The sequence below is a fragment of the Papio anubis genome, chromosome 8 (genome assembly GCF_008728515.1).
Source record: "Papio anubis isolate 15944 chromosome 8, Panubis1.0, whole genome shotgun sequence".
Taxonomy (NCBI): Eukaryota; Metazoa; Chordata; class Mammalia; order Primates; family Cercopithecidae; genus Papio; species Papio anubis.
Genome location: NC_044983.1, coordinates 17,490,486 through 17,514,450, shown reverse-complemented (window position 1 = coordinate 17,514,450; position 23,965 = coordinate 17,490,486). Strand labels below are relative to the sequence as shown.

Genomic DNA, 23,965 nt, shown 5'->3' with positions numbered 1-23,965 from the left:
CACCTAAGGGATGAGTGAGCTCAACCCCCTCGTTTTATAAGGGGGAAAAAAATAGATTCATGAAGAAGTGAAGAAGCCTGCCTGAAATGAAAAAGCCAGCCAGTGGTCACACTGGGCCAAGACTGTGATGCTTCTCCCCCATCTCGTACCATGTTTAATTAGCGATGAACAGAACCAGATATCCCCAGCAAAAACTATAGAAATCCAAGTGGGGAAGGAGGAACCTGCTGCCGCCCTCTCTGCCTTTCCCCAGAGGACGGGATGTGGGGATGTCCTTACATCACATCATGGGATCATTTTCATCCCATGTTAACTGCAAGAATGAATTATGTAAAACAACTAAGATCTCAAAACTGTTCCCTGAGTTCTCTCAGCTGAATATGTGTATGTGTATGTGTGTGTGTGTGTATATATATGTGTGTGTGTGTATATATATATATATTTATGTACACATGCAGTTTTAAAAAGCCTTGCTGTTTCAGCAAATATATTGGAAATTTACTTGCAGAGTAAGAGACTGGGCAGTGCCTGGATGCCCTCTCCACAGCCCTGCAGGCTGGCACCACGGTAGATGCTTTTGGGAGCAGTTTGGTTTTAAAATAGCGTGAAGATGAATGGACGGAGTCTTTCTTCAGAGCCTGGACTTCTAGTGCCTTTTCCTCAGCAAGCGAGAGTTAGCAGAGTTGGAGAGCTGGTAACATACTGAAGTCTCTCAGATACTTCTTTTTATTCCCCGAGGGAGTCCTGTGTGTGGACTGTGCCAGGGCAGCTGAATTCCGAGTTGTTCTCTATCCCTTTTCTCAACTTCCTGAGCCCTTTGCTGGCTTGCTGCCCAGGCTTGTGTGAGGGGCCCAAGCCTCCAGTTCTCGCTGGCACGGGTGTGGGGCCAGGCACGTAGGTGGCTTTTCCATGGCACTGCTCAAAAACTGGCTCTCCCAGTTTGTTTTTGATTGTGTGTGTGTGTGTGTATGTTTCCATACCTATGCCCTAGAAACATTCCCGCCAGAGGTGCCAAAAATCACAAGGCCTTGTTTTGGGACTGGTGTGTGCACTGTGTTCCTGACTGTCTGCAAGGACTCAAATCCATCTGCGTTTCCTGCGCCAGCTGAGGCTGTTTATCAGTGATGGGATGGGCTCCACACTCCACGGTGGCTCACAGGAGTTTTTGAACATTCTACTTTTGTCCACCCTAAACTTCCCCCTCAAATGACAGTGCTTTTCTTGCAGGTCATAAAGAAGGAAACTGGATTTTGGAGAGACTTTGGATTTGGGATGACGTGTCAGTATCGGTCGGACTTCATCAATATAGGTAGGACAAATCTGCATCTCTACTGCCACCCAGAGGCCACTGGCCTGTGCAGACCTTAAAGGAATCAAGTCAGGTTTCCAAGGACTCTGGTGGGGAAGGTGGTACCATTGCCTTAAAATAAAATTTAAAAAATGCTATTCCAGATTAGGTGTGGTGGCTCACACTTACAATCCCAGTGCTTTGGGAGGCTGGAGGAGGGAGGAGCATTTGAGGCCAGGAGTTCAAGACCAACTTGGACAACATAGCAATTCTCCTAAAGAGAATCACTACAAAAAAAAAAAAAAAATCAAATGCTGTTCTTCATGTCATAGACTCAGGGCTGGACCAAGATGGGGCTTGGTAGTGGGCAGCATTTTAGCCCCTATAATCTCCACTAGCACCTCTCAGTCACCCCAAATAAGACACACAATCTGAGATTAAAGGCTGCTTGTTGCATCCAGGCAGCTTTGCAGCAAGTCTTCCACTCCCTTCTCCCAGCAGGGTCCTGGCTACTCTGCCATCTCCTGTAGAACATCTTAAGCCTCCCAGTAAGGGTATGAGGGAAATAGGGGAATTGGGGGAAAACTCATACTCGAAAAGACCCATATTTCTATCTGCTAACCTTCAAAATTCCAAATGTCACTTTAAGCTGTGACTGAATGTGCAGTTGCTATCAATACACACACATACAAACACACACACACGATTCATATACACAAATGTCTGCATGTGCACACAATTCATACACAAATAGGCACATGCACACACACTCATACATGCACATGCCTGTGGGTTTCTAGAGCACAGAGAGGAAAGGCCCTTGGGATCCAGGTGAGGAGACCAAACCTGTCAAAGGCAAAGGGACCCTCCCAGGCCTCACAGCAGGTGAGAGGCAGAGTCAGGATGAGAATAGAGGCCTCCTGTCCCCCTTGGAAAGGCCACCCCACCTTCCCATAGTGATACTGACTCTTGGATCTTGGAAGGGATAGAGTTGCGGATTATGCATGAGCTGGGTATGAATGAACAGTCCAGAACCCTTGATCTCAGGTGCAGGCGCTCAGACTGGGCCCAGAGCTAGGATGGAGTCAGGGTGACCCTGCCCTCAGGGTGGCATGGAATGTCCCATCTCCAGGCCACTCACGAGCTGCTGGTCTCGCTGGCTTCTAGGCAACTCCCCCTCAGGTCCAAGGCCTAAAGCTACTCATTTTAAAATCAGGGATGAGGGGTAGCCCCAGGATTGTTTTGTTCAGAGATGATGTGAACTACAAGGACTACAGAACCCCCAAGGAAATCACCAGGTTAAAGATTTAAAAAAAAAAAAAAAACAAAAACAAGTTGAAGTCAAGTCTTGTTGGAAGGAGCAGAGCACCCGAGATGCCGGTCTGAGTGGTGGGTGCCCTGCAGACACTCAGCAACTAACAGCAGGCATTCTTGGACATCTCTGAGAGAAATATTCCTAAATGGTTATGTGCAAATCAGCTTTCCAAAATGGACATTTAAAATTTTTTCTAGGTTGAATGTGGTGGCTCAGGCCTGTAATCCCAGCACTATGAGAGGCTGAGGCGGGCGAATCATGAGGTCAGGAGTTCGAGACCAGCCTGGCCAATATGGTGAAACCCCATCTCTACTAAAAATACAAAAATTAGCCAGGTGTGGTGGTGGGTGCCTGTAGTCCCAGCTACTCAGAAGGCTGAGGCAGAAGAATCTCTTGAACCTGGGAGGCAGAGGTTGCAGTGGACCAAGATCGTGCCACTGCATTCCAGCCTGGGTAACAGAGCGAGACTCTATCTCAGGAAAAAAAAAAAAAAAAAGACAAAAGTTAACTGGGCATGGTGGTGCATGCCTGTAGTCTCAGCTACTCGGGAGGCTGAGACAGAAGAATTGCTTGAACCCAGGCGGTGGAGGTTGCAGTAAGCTGAGATCGTGCCACTGTACTCCAGCCTGGGTGACAGAGTGAGACTCTGTCTCAAAATAAACATTTTTCTGAAGATTTTCATTTCAAGAAATTCTGTTTCCTTGCTCTTTGCATAGGGAAAGATTATTTTGTGTTGATGCATATATTTATCAAATTTGGATTTAGAATATACTGGATTCTCCTGAAGACAGATGTAGCTAAAAGTGGGCACAGCAGGCTGAGAAGGGTGCCATTCTCAGTAAGCCATTGCCATGACCTCAGGAACTTTGAGTCACATTTAGACTCTGTGCTTTGCAGTTTTTGACTTACTTTCAAGTTTACCTGTGCACCTGGTATTGATAAAGTTATGATAATGATAATAATAAATCAATTGCGGTTAACCAGGCACCACCTTTATTTGTCTTAGTTTGTTATGGTACCTGCCTTCATTTAAGCATAAAGAACCAAAAATCAAGAGAGGTTAAATGGCAGCTTCTAAGGGAACCAGGACACGAATTCTGGATGGCTGATTCACATACTGTTCTTTGCCTGCCCACCATGGAGGGGTCACAGTCACTCGGACACACAGCCCGTGGGTGATTTGGTTGTAAGCTTCCCTGGGCCTGAGCCCCCTTTGGGGTTCCAGTGATGGCCTTGATCAGGGCAGCACAGCTTGGGGTGTGCAGGAACCAAAGCTGCAGGAGAAGGTCTGAGAAAAGGTGTTGAGAATCACTTCACTGTTTCTCATGAGAGTGAAGTCCATCCTTCTAGGTGAGACGGGAACAAGGACCAAAAGAGGCCAGGGCTTCATTGGTTCCATTTGGGACCTGGTGGGGTTTAGGTTAAGAAAAGGTGTGAGGCATCTCAATTTACCGAAGCGAGACTTCAGCAGACCATTACTGGCTTTATGAAGGAGTTCATTACATAGTGACATGAGATTTTTCTTTGAGTAGAACTTCAGGACTGACTGTGAGGCCAGTCCCTTTAAGATGACTGATTTCACCAGCCTATGATGGAATCCCAGGCGGCTTTTCCGGACCCCTTCAGCCTGTGAAATGCATAGTGCTTTGGTAGGATGCGACTTCTTCATGCTGAGACCCTCTTACACTCGGTCGCACTGCAAGCCCCTCGTTTCATTCTCTGTTTGCGATGGCAGGAGAAGGCCACATCTTAACAGAAGCACAAGAATTTGCATTCAGAGGTTCCAAGCTGAGAAGTGGGGATGCTGTAGAAGCTCTTTTTTTTTTTTTTTTTTTTTTTAAACAAAACCTCTATTTTTAATTGTTATGGGTACATAATAGTATTTATGGGGTATGTGCAACGTTTTGATACAGGCATACAATGTGTAATCATCACATCAGGGTCATTGGAGGTACCCATCATCTCAAATATTTATCATATTTATCCCTCTTCTCGTTATTTTTAAATATACAATAAATTGTTAACAATAGCTAATTCATAATCACAATAAGTCATTTATTGTGCTACCGAATACTAGATCTTATTTTTGTACCTATTAACCACAAGGTTGGGGCTATTCATGAGCATGGCTGATACTCTCCAGTGCAGGCAAACGCTTGGAATTTTGTTGGAGGTCCTGTCATCTCAAGAAGTCGGTGCTGTCTGCCATGAAAGCCGTCTTTGTTGGGGAATTCCCGGGGCCTCTGACCCAGGTGGACACTCTCATACCTTGGAGGGGTGGTGGTGAAGCACGCATCCCCCCAGTCATGTCTTAATGAAAAGTTTGTGCGTGTTGCAACTCAGGGAAGCAAAACAGACCAGTGCAGTGTGATTGAACAGTGTGTTCTCTCCCAACAGGTGGGTTTGATCTGGACATCAAAGGCTGGGGCGGAGAGGATGTGCACCTTTATCGCAAATATCTCCACAGCAACCTCATAGTGGTGCGGACGCCCGTGCGAGGACTCTTCCACCTCTGGCATGAGAAGCGCTGCGTGGACGAGCTGTCCCCTGAGCAGTACAAGATGTGCATGCAGTCCAAGGCCATGAACGAGGCGTCCCACGGCCAGCTGGGCATGCTGGTGTTCAGGCACGAGATAGAGGCTCACCTTCGCAAACAGAAACAGAAGACGAGTAGCAAAAAAACATGAACTCCCAGAGATGGATGGCGGGAGACATTTTCTCTTTCCTTTTGCAGTTACTGAAAGTGGCTGCAACAAAGAAAAGACTTCCATAAAGGACGACAAAAGAACTGGACCCATGGGTCAGAGATGAGAGAGCCTCCGATTTCTCTCTGTTCGGCTTTTTACAACAGAAATCAAAATCTCCACTTTGCCTGCAAAACTAGCCCAGTAGCACCCTGCGAAGTGTCTGACAAAGGCAGAATGCTTGTGAGATTATAAGCCTAATGGTGTGGAGGTTTTGATGGTGTTTACAACAAACTGAGACCTGTTGTTTTGTGTGCTCACTGAAATATTCATGATTTAAGAGCAGTTTTGTAAAAAGTTCATTAGCATGAAAGGCAAGCATATTTCTCCTCATATGAATGAGCCTATCAGCAGGGCTCTTGTTTCTAGCAGTGCTAAAATATCAGAAGGTAGAAGAGGAGATGTGCTTATTGTGATCCTAGTGAGTACATTAAGCAAAATCAAATGGACCAAAAAAGAAACCGTAAATATCATTTTATTTTTTTTTCCCAAGATTAACCAAACATAATCTGCTTATCTTTTTGGTTGTCCTTTTAACTGTCTCCGTTTGTTTCTTTTATTTAAAAATGCACTTTTTTTTTTCGCTTGTGAGTTAGTCTGCTTATTTAATTACCACTTTGCAAGCCTTACAAGAGAGCACAAGTTAGCCTACATTTTTGTATTTTTAAAGAAGATACTTTTAGATGCAGTTTGAGAACTTTCAGTTCAAAGCATCAAACTGATCCCGTATCCGAGGACATGCCAAATGCTGCTTCAGTCTGGCACCAAGTGTCAGGCCTGGAGACATAGGGAAGGAATGGTTTGTACTGATGGAGATATACAGATACTTTATCTGAAGAGTGTTTTCGAAAAGGAGCAACTGAACACTGGAGGAAAGCAAAATGACACTTGATGCTTTACAGAAAAGGAAACTCATTCAGACTGGTGATATTGTGATGTAACTAAAAGTCAGAAACCACATTTTCCCCTCAGAAGTGGGGACCGCTTTCTTACCTGTTTAAATAAACCAAAGTATACCGTGTGAACCAAACAATCTCTTTTCAACGCAGGGTGCTCCTCCTGGCTTCTGGCTTCCATAAGAAGAAATGGAGAAAATACATCTATATATATTTTGTGAAAGATCAGTCCATCTGCCAGAATCTAGTGGGATGGAAGTTTTTGCTACATGTTCATCCACCCCAAGCCGGGTGGAAGTAACTTAATTCGTTTTTAAATTAAGCAGTTCTACTCGATCACCAAGATGCTTCTGAAAATTGCATTTTATTACCGTTTCAAACTATTTTTTAAAAATGAATACAGTTCACATAGAGTGGTTTCTACATTCATGTGAAAATTATTAGCCAGCACCAGATGCATGAGCTAATTATCTATTTGAGTCCTTGCCTTCTGTTTGCCCACAGTAAACTCATTGTTTAAAAGCTTCAAGAACATTCAAGCTGTTGGTGTGTTAAAAATGCATTGTATTGATTTGTACCGGTAGTTTATAAAATTTAATTAAAACACAGGCCATGAATGGAAGGTGGTATTGCACAGCTAATAAAATATGATTTGTGGATATGACTGCCTTGTGGAGTAAGAATGCCATTTTGTTTCGTTTTGGGAAACAGTGTATTGTGCATGGACCAGGGTCTCTCAGCTTTGGTACTACTGACATGTTAGACAAGGTAACTCTTTGCTGTGGGGGGCTGTCTTCTATCCTGTGGGATGTTTAACCACATCCCTAACCTATACCCACTAGAAGCCAGGAGCGTCTCCTACCCAGTTTTGACAACCAAATTGTCTCCAGTCATGCTCAAAAGTCCTTTGAGGGGAAATCACCCCTGGTAAAGAATCACTGGGCTAGAGGGAGAAGAGAACCATAATGAAAAACTTGAATTATTTATACATTAACTTGTCTGTTTTCATTAGAGGAAATTGAGAAATGATTTCCAAGGCCCCTTTCAACTCTGTGCTTAGTATCGTCATGTGTGGCTGGGCACTGTGGTTAATGCCTGTAATCCCAGCACTTTGGGAGGCCAAGGTGGGAGGATCACTTGAGCCTGGGAGTCTGAGACCAGCCTGGGCAACATAGTGAGACCCTGTCTCTAGAAAAAAAATACAAAATTAGGTGTGGTGCGCACCTGTAGTCCCAGATACTCCAGAGGCTGTGGTGGGAGGATCACTTGAGTCCAGGAGGTTGAGGCTGCAGTGAGCCCTGATTGCACCACTGCACTCCAGCCTGGGTAAGAGTGAGACCTGGTCTCAAAAATGTGTATTTTTTTTCATATGCTCTGATGATACTAGTGACTTGAGGACATGTGTTCGACCTGTCTCTGCCGTGGTTCTGCTGGATTTGTGGTGAGTGACCTGCACGCTCTTGCCCATATCCTTCCAGTGTCAGAAGGATGCATTTCTAACAAGGCTGGCGGTGGCAATCCAATGTTCTGACTGTGGCACTGGGCGGGTCTAGGTGACTCACAGGTGGCCCCATCCAGGCCACACTCTGTGGGCTCATCAGCCATTTTTGTACTTGTTTAAATTGCATATCACAGATGCCCAAGAATTTGTGTCCTTTCCAACTTTTTAGGAGGTTCCTGTGCAGATGTGCTACATGGGTAAAATGTGTGTTGCGGGGGTCTGGTGTGCAGATTCTTTGGTCACCCAGGTAATAAGTGCAGTACGTATTTTTCAGTGCTCGCCCTCCTCCCACAGTCCACCTTCAAGTAGGCCCCGGTGCCTTTTGTTCCCTTCTTTGTGTTCATGGGTTCTTATCATTTAGCTCCCACTTAGAAGTGAAAATACGCAGTGTTTGGTTTTCTGTTCTTGTGTTAATTTGTTTAGGATAATAGTCTCTGGTTCCATCTATGTTGCTGCAAAAGACATTATTTTGTTCTTTTTTATGGCTGTGCAGTTACGAATTGGGTTTTTTAAAGTTGCAGAGAGTAGCTGATGAGGAGGTGGAACAGCATGATATTAAACTATGGTATTTCTTTTTTAAAGCTTATTCAGGTAAAACAGTTTTATCAAAGGGTAGAGGCCCTCTTTAGCAACATGCTAGAGGAGAATACCCCCATTGCCTGCCCAAGACATACAGAAAAGAAGGATGGTAGAAGGTCCCACGAAAACATTAGAATTAGGAGGCTGGAATTTAAACTTAGCAAAGGAAAGCTGTACCAGAACAGTGGTTTCAAGAACCCAGTCACATTGCACATTCTCAAGGATGCTGCTGAGGAAGCAGTGAGTCTTGGGCTTGCCTGAGGCCCCTTCCAGCTCTGCATGCTCTCTCTGTTCCTATCCCTAAACTGCCCAGTGACCAGCACAGGTTATCTTACTGAGCTGGGCTCTCTAATACACTGGGGGTCTCCTTCAGGCAGTGGCGTACTGGTACAACCTGGTGGGAGCCAGTTTTGAGCATTTCTTCCCAGTCCTCACTCCATGTTGACTGGGTTGTAGCGTGAAATACACCATGGTGGGAGGATTTACACCAGGGACTCTGGCAATTGGCAAATGCTGCCAATCAGCCATCCTCACCACCCCTGGGCCCCTAGGCCTGGCCCATTGTTAAATATTATATCAACACATCATTGCCTCCAAGTGACATACCTGGGCTCCCTGGGCTCTTTTTTCTGCAGTCATCTACCTCCTAGCCCCTCTTTGTATTTGTAAATGTGGTTGACTGCCCCTTTCCACATCAGCGATGAAGATCAGGCCTAGGAAAATAGCTACCCAGAATCTCCTTTTACTAATGTTTTTGTTTCAGGAAAAATCCTCTCACCTAATTTTATATAATCAAGGTTCAGCTCAGTAGAGTAGTTGATATCACGGTTTTTCCAGCCAAACAACGTGGGTTCAGATTCCAGTTATTTCTCTTGCAATTTACAGGATCTTTAATTTAAAGGAGTCGCTAGATGTCTTCGTACCTCGATCTCCTCATTCAGCGTGATGGATTCAATCCCTTGTATATCATGCAATTGTTTTAAAGATTAAATGGGTTCATATGTTTGAAGCACTTCGGATGCATCAGGCATACGGTAGGTGTTTAGTTATTAGCATTCAACACACAGTTCCTCACATACAGTTGTGTATCTGGCAGTGTCTTTTAAGCTTCTTGGTATCCCTAGTGCTGCTTGGATATAATCAGACGGCTCTTACAGGCAATACAGTAAAGATTATGAAGCCATCATGTACACTGTCGTTCTTTTTGTCATTCTGAAAACTTAATTTATCTGAAGGAGAAGGGTTACTAGGAGTGTGAAATTTAATGGGTAATTTCTACCTTACGTTCCACACTCAGTAATATGGCGTTGATACCCTCCTAGGCAGCTGAGAAGCTTTACAGGGTTTTGAAGTCAGGAGCATAGCTAGGAACCTTATGTTCATTACCCCAATCTTCTAAGCTAGATAATATCATTACTTTCATTTTCCAGGTGCAGAGAATGGGGATCAGAAACGTTGAAGAACTTGCCCAGAGATCCAACCAGTGAATAGCCAGCTTCAGACTGATATGACCGTCATTGTCCCTGACCATGACCCATCACATGGCCAGCTCCGGATGGATTGGAAGGTCTGCGGGAACGAGCTTTGGCCTAGTGGTAAGTCCCCAGCCTGTTGTTTTTGATTCTCAGTTTTCTACCATTTCTCTGCTCTCTAGTCCCACCTGAGAAATCACCTAACAAGGAAAGAAAGCTTGCTAACACAGGGATCTAGGAACAGCTAAGGCATCTGACCAAGCCCTCCAGCCGCTCTGCAAGGACAGGCAGTGTTAGGACTCCATATGGGATCAGAGCCCTGGAATCTGGCTCTCATGCAGGATTCCGACATTACCCTGAAAGAGTGATGGCCTGGCACGGGGGCTCACGCCTGTAATCCCAGCATTTTGGGAGGCCGAGGCAGGTGGATCATGAGGTAAGGAGTTCAAGACCAGCCTGGCCAAGATGGTGAAACCCCGTCTCTACTAAAAATAAAAAAGAGTTAGCAAGGCTTGGTGGTGGGCGCCTGTAATCCCAGCTACTCGGGAGACTGAGGCAGAGAACTACTTGAAACCCGGGAGGCGGAGGTTGCTGTGAGCTGAGATCGCGCCACTTCACTCTAGCCTGGGTGACAGAGTGAGACTGTCTCGAAAAAAACGAAAAGAAAGAAAGAATAAAAATGATTTGAGTAGGAGGGGACAGCAGGTGGGAATACTTGCTTTTTTTAAGAAAAGACTTGATACTGTTCGTGAGAATTGCTGATTTGAGATAATGACCTTGGGCAGTTTCTTAGCAGGGCAGGGGTGTTTTACTCCCCACACACATAAAATGACTGGCAGCTTCGTGTGATCCATATTCTGATTAGCTTTATATTTTAATTCAAAGCTGTTTCTCCTGGCAGGGCTCAGTGCTTTGCTCTTGCTGCCAAAAACTATGGGGATGGTGCCAGTTGGTTGGGGGGTTTTGACGGTAGTTTTTTTCAACACACAGAATATGTTCTTTCCTGTCAGCAGAGGTGCCTTTCAAACTGTGCGTTACTGATCCTTTGAACACGCCCTCTGGAGTAGTCACCCCCAGTGTCTCCTCGGCTGTGTATGGCCTTGTCTGCTATTCTAGCAAGAAGGTGGACAGAACTGTAGGGGAGGAGGGGCAGGGCAGGGCCGCCTTGGGGAAGGTCACAGCCTGGGAAGGGCGGGCATTGCTCTGGGGAGAGAAGTAGGGCTGTGCTTCTTGAAGACCTTTCTCCAGCCTCCACAGTCGCCCCAGGGACTCAGTGAGGGCCAGCCATCCATGGCAGCCTCTGTCCGGGACTAACCGAACGACCTTCAGCCTGGGTGGAATGTCTGGTGAACTGGATTTATTCTTCATCAACCTGAGTCAGATACTTGAGCTTGGAATGAAGTGCAGCCATGCCAGGCCACTTCCTCCACCTCCATTGTGATTCCTGAAGCTTCTACCCCCACTGCCAACTCACCCTGTCACTCCAGGGTTTCAAAAATGACAACAGTAAACATCATCTGGCCTGCTTAGATGTTAAAGCCCATTTGAAATGGATTACATAAGTCAATGAAAAACCAGAAAAACACCCAAATTAAGTTCAAAGAAAGGCTGAAGGAGAAGCTTATTTACATCACTTGTTCTTTATCAGCCTCAAATGAAGCTACGTCAAAATCACAGCCCTGGCATGGCAGGCTGTCGGAAGCAGCAGGGAGCGGCTTGGTTGCAAAGCTTTTCTTGAGCGCTGGCACACCATTGGGAGGGCACCCCTGGAGGGCAAGGCATTTGCCATTCTGTCTGGTTATTGAGGTGCAGGCCCATGCAGGGCTCCCAGGATCTCAACTTCATTGGTGGGAAGATTTCAACAAGAAACATCCTCCCAATTGAAGAAAAGCCCAAGCTGATTTAGACTGAGAAAAACAGAATGTGGGGGAGTTTTCTTGGCATTGCCTGACCTAGCTGGGAGACAGGCAGAGTTCATCTCAAAGGGAACTGGGTTTGTGATGTCTCCTGGTCGAAATGGGAGGCAAATACTTGGGGATTTGTAATCAGGAATCATGAGGCAGCAGAGCCAGTTGGACAATGGCTGATTTGTGGGTAAAAACTGGTTACTGCTAATTTCGGGATTGTCAAAATCAGACATTAGAAAAAGCCCCTCTGTGCCACTTCAGATCCAGACCAAGTGAGCCGATTCTCTGCAGGTCAACTGGCAAATGAATGTATTGTGTGGTTGGTCATTAAATCCCTTACTCTTCAGAAGTTTCCTCTTCCTTCTTAAAATTCATCTCAGAAATTCTAGGAAACAAGGATGGGGGATAAACAGCCCAGTGGTCACATAAACTGAGTTGACAAAGGGGAAGTTTGCAGTGCAAGGATCCTGGTTTTGTTGGACTCATAACTCACTAGGAAAAGGCAAAGGCAATTACCCAATTACTGTTTATGGAGAGCTGGCTTGCTTTTCTTTTCTTTTCTTTTCTTTTCTTTTCTTTTCTTTTCTTTTCTTTGTAAAGAAAGGGTCTCACTCTGTCACCCAGGCTGGAGTGCAGTAATACAATCATAGTTCACTGCAGCTTCGAACTCTTGGGCTCAAGTGATCCTCTGACTTCAGCCTCCTAAGTAGCTGGGACTACAGGCACATGCCAATCACACCTGGCTAATTTTGGTATTTTTTTGTAGAGGTGGGGTCTCACTATGTGGGTCAGACTGGTCTCAAAATCCTGGGCTCAAGCAATCTTCCTGCCTCAGTTTCCCAAGGAGCTGGGATTTCAGGTGTAAGCCACCATGCTGGGCCCATGGAGAGCTTTCTGGATGCCAGATATTTAACATATTTCTTTCCTAATCTTCAGAACCCAGGTGACTTGAGTAACATCTGTCTGAGAGATGAAACTGAAGCTCAGACAGGCTTAGTTACTGTTTTTCTTTAAACGACTCCACACAGTTAGTTATGGTATAGCCAGGACCCCACCCCAAACCTGCTGGGCCTGCTCTCTACTATATCGAGCAGCTGATTATCAAATAAAGTGTTTTTGCCACAATTAGAATAGGGTACTTTTATCATTTAAGCTTCCTGACAATTGTCAGTCTGGGGAAGCAGTGGGAAGCCTAAAGATCCCTGCACAGGAAGAGAAGGTAGGATGGGAAGTAGCTGGAAATGTAAAAGTGGTACTAAAATCCACCTGGAGGCAGTGCAGTGCAGAATTAACATTGTAGAAAATTTAATCTCTGATGGGGAAAGGACAGATGCAAGAGCTCTCCTAAAATACAACAGAAAAGAAGGGAGAGATGAAAACAATGGGGGTGAGAATACCACATGAAAAGCAAAGAAAAATCAAACATTTATAGCTAGTCCTGATGAAGAGCAAAGCTAAATTCAAACAGATTATTTAAAGATACAGTTGTAGAAAACGTATGTTCTAAAACAAAACAAAACAAACCCTGTGAATTGCAGCCTGAAAGGAAAGCATTTACCACGTTCTGGATAAATATGAAAGCAAAGAGGCCCCATGGAAACGTATCCATGCATAACACATGCATTTGTGTCTTCTCTGTCACCAAGTAGCAGGAGCCTGAAAATCCGTGTGTGGGGGCCATAAAACATGTTTGCACTCTAGTGCATTAAGAAAACAGCCTTTACAAAAGGTGGCAATTGCAAAACTTGAAGCCATAAATTTTTTTTTAATCTAAAAGATTTCGTGTCATGTTAGCAAAGGATGCTTAATTCCAAAGCATTCGCTCAGATAGGCAATTTTGGGTGGGAATGTCTTGGAGGTCTTTTTGGTGACCTGACTTCTCTGATCTTTTTTTTTCCTAACTTACCCTGTGTTTTCTCACTTTTTAGGGTAAGCTCTGAGCCAGAAAGCATGTTTGTTTGTTTGTTTGTTTTAGTAGAGACTGAGATTCGCCGTGTTGGCCAGGATGGTCCCAATTTCCTGACCTTGTGATCTACCTGCCTTGGCTCCCAAAGTGCTGGGATTACAGGCATGAGCCACCGTGCCTGACCAGAAAACACTTCTTGAGACTGCCTAGCTAGCACTGCTGGTGACACTGGGGGCCAAGTGACCTTCCTTGTGCATCGTACTGCAGCAGGGTAGGATAGGAGGCCAGAAGCAGGGTCCTTGCAGGTGACCTGATGCGTCTGTGAGCATCTGGCAATACGGTGGCAGCCAGAAAATCTTACATGACTGTGGGAGGGAGATTCCAGAATTGTGGGAGAGAAGAATCTAGATGGGCAGGGAGTAGCATTTGGGCACAGGCCCAGTGAGTCAGGGTATGCAGACCAGAGCCCCTAGGCTTGAGAACCAGGACAGTAACATGAGGCCAGCATTCCTAGACCCAGAAACCTTGTGCAGGCAGGTCAAGGAGCTGGGCTTGCGGAGGCAACAGGAGGAGACCAGGATCGATCAGAGTTTGGACATCTTCACCTTAGACCGTAACTCAGGGTAGATGTAGGCAGGACTGAGACCACAGCACAGCTCGGATGACAGTTCAGGCCTCCAGAATCCCATTCAGTTGAAATCAGTTTCTGAAATCTGTAAACCATTCTCCTTCCCTAAGAATTTCAACTATCATTCATGCCATCATATCATCCAACACTGACAGTGTATTTTTCTGTCAGCAACAAATAGGATAAACTAGTCCAGAACCCACATCTACTCCCCTTTGTAGTAATGGGTTAATTCAGTTGGGCAACTTCCTGTTTTCTAAATCTTCCTTTAGTAGGATGTTGCTTTGTGTAGTTATAGCTGGATATGGGCACACTTATTTGCTACAAGATAACTGTAGGCACAGGAGGGTACTGGATTTCTTTCCCCCCCCAACACAGAGTCTTGCTCTGTAGCCCAGGCTGGAGTACAATGGCCTAATCTCTGCTCACTGCAACTTTTGCCTCCCAGATTCAAGTAATTCTCCTGCCTCAGCCTCCTGAGTAGCTGAGATCACAGGTGCACGCTACCGTCCCCGGCTAATTTTTGTATTTTGAGTAGAGACGGGGTTTCAGCATGTTGGCCAGGCTGGTCTTGAACTGCTGACCTCATGATCCACCCACTTTGGCCTCCCAAAGTGCTGGGATTGTAGGCGTGAGTCACCGCACCCGTCCTGTACTAGAATCTTACGTCTTCCTAATTATTAGTGACAAGGGGGTACTTTCCATTCATTCCAGTGAGAAGCACTGGAACCTTAAAATTTCAGAATTGCATAAAAATAATAAAGATCACCCAGTTAAATCATATTTTGTTGTTCAGAAGCAAAAACTGACGCTCAGAGATAAAACGTCGTGTCCAAGGTGACACAGAAAATGGTGGGAAGAGATGAGAAGTTTCTCAATAATGCCATGATTGTTGAATAACAGGAACAAAAAAGAGATGGATCCTTACAATAGTTTCACAATATAAACCACATGGAACATTTCAAGAAAGAGTTAAACAATGATCTGTGTTTCAAAGCTAGCTCTACCTGGCATAGTATCTCACATCTGTAATCCTAGCACTTTGGGAGGTTGAGGCAGGAGGATCACGTGTGGCCAGGAGTTCGAGGCTGAAGTGAGCTGTGATCGCACTACTGCACTCCAGCCAGGGTGTCAGAGCAAGACCCTGTCTCTAAAACATCATCCTCTTTCTCATTAGAACACACATGCCAACCATCCCCTTCTCTGTCAGTGCTGGATGCAACCAACAAGCTCATAACCACACTGTTGTATCATTCTGCTTTTATTAAAAGGCAATGTAAAAGAGTGTTGACCTACAGAGTTAGGCCAGAGGTCCTAGCCAATTTCCATCCTCCCAGAAAAATGATCTCCAGTGGCTCAGAGCCACCTCAGTCCGTGTCCAGAGTCCATTCCCGGACTGGGAGTGGACCAAGGTGGGTGGGGCATGCAGCAGGGCATAAGATTCCTGATAGGGCAAATACGTGTCCCAGGGCTAAACAGAACTGGCTGGAATGTTTTTCTTACCTCCCATTTCTACTTCATTATGAAAATGGTGGACTGGGCAGCAATTAACGGGTCAATCCTGTGTGTCAGGTTATGTAATTACATAAATGACTGTATTAGCTTTCTGGTGCTATAGTAACAAATCAGCATGAACTAAGCAGCTTAAAACAACAGAAATTTATTCTCCCGGTTCTGGAGTCTGGAATTCCAAAGTCAGGGCCATGCTTCCTTCTGAGGCTTGGGGGGAACCTGTCCCATGCGTCTCTCCTGGCTTCTGTTGGTGGCCAGCGATCTTGGTGTCCCTTCCCTTCTGGCTGCATCACTCCAACTTGCCTCTTGTCCCCTGGTCGTCTTCCCACTGCATTTGTCTCTATTATCAAACCTCTCTCTTCTCCTGAGGATGTAAGTCATTGGATTTAGGGCCTACCCTAATCCAGTGTGACCTCATCTTAACTTGGCTATATTTGCAAAGACCCTATTTCCAAACCAGATCACATTCACGGGGATGGGGGGTTAAGACTTCACTATCTATTTTGGGGGAACACAATTCAACCACAAGTAGCATCCAAACAGCCTGCTTATTCTGTTCTGGTCTATGCACTACTGATAAAAAAAAATATATATATATATATATATATGCGCAGATGCTTTGCTTTGTCCTTTTTGTGCACTCTAGAGCCAGGAGAGGCCGTGGCCCCATTCTCCAGAAGAAGAAAACAAACTCAGTGACGTGTGCTCACTTTCCTGCAGGTCCATCTGTATTTTCATGCATGTTAAGCCGCTCATCCTATGTTTTAAAACTTCTCATTCCATTTACATTCGTGACTTCTGTTTTTCTATGTCTCTCGTATCCTGGTTCCAACATGTACAGTAAGTGAGGTGTGTTTTAAGCATCATCTCAGCCAGGAAAGGCTTTTTTTTTTTTTGGCCAGCATTCCAAAGCCAGCATGAAACTTGACAGGCCCCTGAAACCTCCTGAGATGATACAGAGGGAGTACAGGGGTCACATGATACTTCACAAAGATACTGGTTTTCTAAAAGGTTTCCATTTCTTCGTTTGCTTTATGTACATCATTAAGGTCATACCCTTCATGACAGATGCTTGCTGAAATTGAGACTCTTCTCCCTTTACTTTTGAATATGAGCAGAGGTCATTTTCTCTTGACATTGAATTCCAGTATTTGTGCAGAAGAGAGGTGTCAATGAGGATTCCATGGACGCTTTCAGTTGATCAGTACTGGCTCTGCTGCAGGGTGCTTTTGGCTTCACACATCAATGTTGCGGTGGCGTTTGTCCAGGGGAAAGCCCAGCTGGAGGCTGTAGGATGACCCTGATGGAGGCTGTCACTCAAACAGCTCCAGGTAGTCAGGCAGCTGGTCCTGCTGACCGCAGGGATAGAGGAGGAGCTCCTTTCCCAGGGAAGTGATGGGTTCCTCCTGTCAGTCAGAAGGCACAGGGTCAAACAGTGTGAGTAGCAACCACATGCTCTTCCTACTTCCTCAGAGGACATCGCTAGCTGCCTACCCAGGATTTACACGAAGCTTTCGTGGTTTATGATCATCTTAAGAGGCATTTTTCTTATCCACATGTGGCCAGGTACTCTCTTTCCCTCCAGGGCTTGAGTTCTAACTTAAGACTGTTCTCATAGGTCAGGGGTCCCCAGCCTCAGGGCCATGGACCAGTACCAGTCTGTGGCCTGTTAGGAGCGGGGCTGTATAGCAGGAGGTGAGCAGTGGAGTAAAGCTTCATCTGTATTTATATCCGCTCCCTGTTGTTCACATTACTGCCTGAGCTCTGCCTCCTGTCAGATCAGTGGCAGCATTAGATTCTCATCGGATGCAAATCTTATTGTGAACTGTGCATGTGAGGGATCTAGGTTGTGTGCTCCTTATGAAAATCTAATGCCTGATGATCTGTCACCGTCTCCCATCACCTCCAGATGGGACCGTCTAGTTGCAGGAAAACAAGTTCGGGGCTCCCACTGATTCTACACTTCGTTGAACTGTATTATTATTTCATTACATATAACAATGTAATAATAGAAATAAAATGCACAATAAATGTAATGTGCTTACATCATCCTGAAACCATCCCCCAACCCCTAGTCCATGGAGAAACTGTCATCCAGGAAGGCTGGGGACTGCTGTCATATGTGATCCATGTGGCTACAGCTTTTATTTTTTCTTTTCTTTAGCATTTCCTGTATTCTCTGCCTCAGTGGGGTTCCCTGAGTATTGAAGGAAGAACTAGGTTCTAAGATAAATGAAACGCAATTAACAATCCTGATTATCAGGAACAATTACCAAAGACAACCCCTCCGCCCCACGTACTTGTCTCAGTCCTTTTCCTTGTCATTGTCATTCATTGTTAGAGCTGCTACAGGACAGTAACTCAGAAGGCAAATTAAGTTTATGCATTGCTTCACCTTGTGATATTCCACCAAATCTGCCAGGGTGGCGTGCTGCAGCTGGTCCACGCCCAGGAAGCTGTAGGAGTCTGCAGAGGCATCGATGAGGAAATGTTTACAGCTGTCCTCTGACAGGTGGGACAGGGCATAGCCTTTGATCCTTTCACTGACACGGATGAGAAAACTGCCGGGCACGCCTGTGCTCAGAAGAAGTTCATTTGCTTTCTTGAGTGTGAGAATTCCTGTGGCAAAGCAAAAAAAGGCAGGTATTTCAGCCAAATCATTTCCTAAACTCTCCTCTGTTAAATCCAGTTGCATGGATAGTCAGTGACAATTAAGACACAGTAAGAGCAATTTTAAGTCTGTTTTGGGCTTCTTAGGAATATGGAATATTCTGTGGGTATTTGCTAATTAGACATGAATAGGTTACAGAGGCAAACTGTATAAAAACCATGTATGGAGGTATACATGAGAGCTTAAATGTCAACTTTAAGAGGAACATATTTCCACTTTATACACCCATTTCACACAGGTGTTAGACAGTTTATGAGGGTCTAGCGGGATGCATTGATGCTCATCCTGGGAATGTTTGATCTGGGAGGGGATTTTAAGATATTCTCCCTAGGCCACCTCAGTTTACCAATAAGGACTCAATGGCCTGGGGCGTGATTTGACTTGGTCTAGGACAGTGGTTCTCAACCAGGACAGTGTCTGAGAGAGACCCTGATTGTCATGGATGGAGGATGCCACTAGCATCTAGTGGGTAGAGGCTAGGGATGTTGCTAAACAGCCTATGAGACAAAGAATGATCCAGCCCCAAATAGCAGTAGTGCTGAAGTTGAGAGTCCCTGGTGTGGGAGGCGCAGCCATTTAGTGACCGAGCCAAGTCAGACTCAGTTCTGTAAAGTACCTTAGACTGTAGCTGCTGCTAAATGACACTACACTGGCATTTAAAGGAATAAAACTATATGTGTGTCTTCATATACATATATGAAGTTATATATAGACATCATGAATTCACACTCTTACTCCAGACCAGCCTTTTCCCCAGTTAGTCCAAACTCATGAGGTGTGACTCATGTTCCAAATTTTTTATTCCCATCATAATTCGTCGATGAATAGATAATGCTGTAAAACTCATAGAAAGTGCAGAAATGCATCTTGGAAAGATGGGGAAGTCAATGAATTATTCAGTGAGCTGTGATCTGGGAGGGAGGAACAGCGTTCTACGCGTGCCCTTTTTCATTTCGGCAGATAAAACTCTTGCCTTGTTGGCTCCCTGTTGATACTCAGTACCTTATTATTAGGAAAACAAAACAGTAACAGAACCACCTTAGGAAAAGGCAATGGGCTCCCACAGCCCTTTTGTCTTGGTAGTACAGTTAATTGGGAAGTGAACTCCCTCCAGAGTAAAAGAAAACCGTTTCTGTTCTCTCTTCTATAAACAGACTTTGAATGACAGGAGGATTTTAAAAATTGTCTGTTTTCTCCTAGCCAAGATCATCCAACCAGCCCTTCTCCTGCCTCTTCTTCTCCTGTTTCCTATTTGGGAGGACATAGACCCCAGATGTCCCACTGCAGAGTCCCCGTGTAGGAAGGTCAACCCAGTGTGAGCTCCAGGTAAGAGCTGGGAGTGGATGAAAAGGCCAGTCTCCCCGACTTGCAGATAGTCAATGTCCTTGAAACAGACCAGGGCCTTGCTCCTAGGGGCTGTGGCTCTATTATACCCATTCCCAGCAGATGACTGATGCACATGCCTTGTACCCATCACGTCCAGTGGCTTTTTCACCCCTTCCCCGCTGAGACAGACCCACTGGACACTGCAGGCACCACGGACACTGAGGGAGCCTCTTGGTTCAGATGCTCCACTATCCACATGAGGTACTCAAATCATGGCTATCTAAGTTCCATCAGATACAGGCTGCCGCTTCTGTGTGTGTGTTTCCCCTTCCTAAGCATATCTGGTCCCAGTGATAAATTACAAGTGACAACCATACATTGAAACAAGGCACCAGGTACCAGCCCATGTGGGGACTGCACATGGCAAATCTCTGAAGACACTGTATGAGGCTGTCTCCGAAACCCAGGGATGCTTTTCAACGACCCTGAAAAGTCCCCTTCAGAAACAAGCAGCCACGATTGGAGGAGAAGCAGCATTCCAGAAAAAGATTAGTCCCTCCTCCTAGACTGATGGCTCACTATGAAATTCCAGGTTGTTTCAACAGATGGGCCAGATGTTATAATTTATGACATCTGGAAATGATCCAGATGAATCTGAATTCCTAAAATAAAAGCTATTCTGGAAAATGATCACCAAACCTGGGCTAACTAAGGTCAAATGCCTTTTAAGATGAGGTCGTCGTTACTGTAACTAAAACTTTCCAAAAGCCTGTTAGCCTTACGCACAGATCTTGGTGCCATCTAATCTCCTGGGACACCAGAACCCAATCAAACGTGTTGGTGGCAAAGCACAGGTCATAGCAGAGACTCCTTGTACACCATGGGATTGGGCAGGTTCCAAAGGGAAGTGCCCTGGAGACTAGGCTTTGAATGATCCAAGAGGTCGTTTGTCTTTGCTTCTTTTGCTTTGTAAGAGGATTACTATTCCTTAATAGCAAACCGGCTTGGTGCAGCTACATACACAGGTCAATGTACAATTTGTCATGAATCCATCAGGGGCAGTGTGTGCATTTGGGGTGTCCTGGTTGTGATTACTGGCAAGCAGTTAGGTTTATCTGCTGGGATAGGGAATTCTTGAGCACAAAACCAAAATCCTAGGTTAGATACTGATCACTGAGGACTCAACGTTTTCTTTTTTTTAAACAATCACTCAAGTTGCAGTGCAGTGGTGCGATCTCGGCTCACTGCAATCTCTGACTCCTGGGTTCAAGTGATTCTCATGCCTTAGCCTCTTGCGTAGCTGGCGTTACAGGAGCCCACTACCATGCCCAGCTAATTTTTTGTATTTTTAGTAGACACAGGGTTTCACCATGTTGGCCAGGCTGGTCTCAAACTCCTGGCCTCAAGTGATCTGCCCACCTCGGCCTCCCAAAGTGCTGGGATGATAGGTGTGAGCCACCGCACCGGGCCTCAGTCAACCTTCTCATAGTACTTATCCCCTGAGGTGCCCTTTGCACAACTCTAAGAATTCTGAAGCAAGGGTCTTCCCCCCAGCCCTAAAGGCCATGACATTGGTGCTGCTTCCCTCTGACCTGATCTCTCTCCACACAGCTTAAAAGAACCAAACCTGGGGTCCTAGGAGGATTTCTGTGCTAGTGAAAACGGATAAATAATTTTTTTTTAAGACAGGGTCTTACCCCATTGCCCAAGCTGGAGGCTGGAGTGCAGTGATGCGATCATGGCTCACTGCAGCCTCGACCTCCTGGGTAGCTGGGACTGCAGGCACGTGCCACCGTGCCCAGCAAATTTTTGTAGAGATGGGGTTTTGCCATGGTGCCCAGGTTGGAATATTTTAGTCCATCAGTTTAGTGAACCAGATTTTCACCCAGGCAACAGTCTGTTGATTTTACAGTTGAATCCAGGCCGCGACTGGCAGACCTCTGGCAGCCCAGAAGAAAGCAGATTGCGTGTGGTCTGATGGGCAGTGTCTGGCCCTCAGGAGCCTGGGGCAAAGCAGGAACTGAAACTCCTGAGAGCCTACACAAGAGCACCAGCACAGGGGTTCGTCACAGCTGGAGAAGGTCCCACTCCGCTCTCTGTGTGATAATGCAAATAGTGCCACATGTGCTACTGAGCACTGAAATAGGGCTTATTTCTGATTCATTTTGATGTCAAAAGCCACCTGTGTTTAGGGGCTACCCTAACTGGATAGTGTAGCTCTAAACCTCTCTAGAATGAACATTTTGCCTAGGTAAAGGCCCCAGGGAACTACTTTTTGCATAGGAGAGGGTAAACAGACCCAAGAACCTGAAAGTAACTCAAACTCCAGTAGGCTCCAGTTGGAAATCCAAGTGGTAATGACTGCCCCACAAGGCGGTTCAGTGGTATCTTTCTCCACAGCTTCCTCCTGGAAAACTCCTACTCACTCGGCAAGATTCAACTCAAGAGCATGACGCGTCCTGATCCTAGCCCGGGCAGTCAGTCTCAGTTTCTCCTAGACCTGCTGCGCACCTGCTGCCACCTCCATCTGAGCACTCAAGTGGTCAATGCAAGGTCTCACCTGTACTGACCTCCATCTGTGTACTCAGCTAGTTTTCGCTTCTATCCAAGAATTCACAGAACTTTCTGCCGTGACTGTCCTGCCCTCCCCGACTTCCTGGTGACCTCCTCGAGGCCAACTACTCCATCTTATTTATTTTTACACACTCAGCACCTGCCACTTAGAAGATGGCCAGAAAAGGGTTTAATGAATGCTTGTGTCTTATAATCAAGTCAGAAACTCCCTTCTCTGGGACACTTCGGTGCAGCCACTTCCTCTTGTCTAAGAATTGTGATCACAGGGACAAGAGATGCATTTCGTCTTTCTCTGAAGTGCCACCAGGTCTAAATATTATTTGGGTACATTTGTACAACTCCTGTGTCTGGAAAATGTGTGTCTAAAAATCAAAGATAGCCAAATAAAGTTTGTATTACCTCCTTTCATCCTCACAGCAACCCTACATAGACATATTGTTATTATCCTCAAATAATGGATGAGAAAACTTGCATACCCTGCTTAAGGTCATTCGGGTAGGTCGGGAGAAGCACTGGGATTAGACCCAGGCTGGCTGACCTCAGGGCCAATGCTGTCACCCATTCTCTCAGACAAAACACCTGCTTTGCACTGGCGTACCACACTGTTCAGCGTGCTTCCACTGCATTTTAGAGTTGTTATCTCTAAAAAGCAGAGCTGATGTTATCATCATCTCTATTTTATAGATGAGGCAAGTACCCAAGCTTGCAGGATTAGCAAATGACACTTCCAGGGTTTTTGTCTCCTATTGTAGGGTTTTGCTTTTTAACCCACCAGGCTCATGGAATTTTCGTGGAACGAACTGAAAATAAAATGGGTCTTTATTTCACAAAGCAGTGTTCATTTCTCACCTTGGTAACTTAAAGAAGATGCATTTTTCACTGGTTACATATGTGTAGTATGCCTTGATGTGGGGACAGTGACTCTTCCAAAATCTAAGCTTAGCATTCATGCTGCTGAGGACTGAGAAGCTCCTTAGTAAGCCAAGGATCAGAACTATTAGCATTATTCATCCTCACTTCATTATCTTAAATGGCTAACACTTATTAACTAGGGCTTATTATGTGCCACACAGTTCTTCATGCTTTACAAATATTAACAACAAATTACATCCACATACTGAGGCAGGAACAACCCCTAATGATCTGCATTATACATATCAGGGACAGAAGGACACAGTCATGTGACTGCCTAAAGCCACACAGCTAATTAACGGGGGAACTCAGATTTTGAAGCCAGGCACTGTGGCCCCAGGGACATGCTCTTAACTGCTACTTACTTACTTTCCCTTGGCATAAAGAAGTGAGGCGGCATCACCTGGCTGTGTCAGAAGAAACTGTCAAGAAAGCATGTGATCGTACAGAAATAAAAATTAAGGCATTTGATGGTCATGGCCAGGTGCCCTGTCTCACACCTGTAATCTCAGCTCTTTGGGAGGCTGAGGTGGGAGGATCACTTGAGACCAGGAGTTTGAGACTAGCCTGGGCAACATGGCAAGACCCCATCTCTACAAAGAAAAAAACAAAAAATATTAGCTGGGTGTGGTGGCACACACCCACATTTCCAGCTGCTCAGGAGCCTGAGGTGGGACAATCACCTGAGCCCAGATAGTCAAGGCTGCAGTGAGTTGTGATCACACCATGGAACT

At 45.5% G+C, this 23,965-nt stretch overlaps 2 protein-coding genes and 1 long non-coding RNA gene across 14 annotated transcripts in view; 2 read left to right on the top strand and 1 right to left on the bottom strand.

Moving 5' to 3' along the window:
• CSGALNACT1 (chondroitin sulfate N-acetylgalactosaminyltransferase 1) overlaps positions 1-6,907 on the top strand; it is a 360,793-nt gene extending 353,886 nt beyond the window's left edge. For all 8 annotated transcript variants that reach the window (XM_017961823.2, XM_017961828.3, XM_017961825.3 and 5 more), the window contains 2 exons: positions 1,228-1,309; positions 5,001-6,907. In XM_017961823.2, the coding sequence (XP_017817312.1) occupies positions 1,228-1,309; positions 5,001-5,290 (372 nt within the window). In that variant the 3' untranslated portion in view covers positions 5,291-6,907. The remainder of the gene's footprint in view (positions 1-1,227; positions 1,310-5,000) is intronic.
• Positions 6,908-7,544: 637 nt separating this feature from the next.
• On the top strand, positions 7,545-23,819 carry LOC103886666. 2 transcript variants are annotated; one of them, XR_002523721.2, is made up of 3 exons: positions 7,545-9,357; positions 9,754-9,918; positions 19,620-23,819. It is a non-coding gene; the product is annotated as an uncharacterized LOC103886666 (long non-coding RNA). The 2 variants fall into 2 exon arrangements; XR_004185757.1 differs by having other exon boundaries at positions 7,545-9,918; positions 19,620-19,745; positions 22,146-23,819.
• Positions 15,482-23,965, bottom strand: part of SH2D4A (SH2 domain containing 4A) — an 83,302-nt gene continuing 74,818 nt past the window's right edge. For 2 of the 4 annotated variants that reach the window (XM_031669411.1, XM_031669410.1), the window contains exons 8-9: positions 18,144-18,367; positions 15,482-17,154 (exon numbers count right to left, since the gene is read on the bottom strand). In XM_031669411.1, coding sequence (XP_031525271.1) covers positions 17,062-17,154; positions 18,144-18,367 — 317 coding nt within the window. In that variant the 3' untranslated portion in view covers positions 15,482-17,061. The remainder of the gene's footprint in view (positions 17,155-18,143; positions 18,368-23,965) is intronic. The other 2 variants (XM_009212607.3, XM_017961821.2) reach the window with 2 other exon arrangements.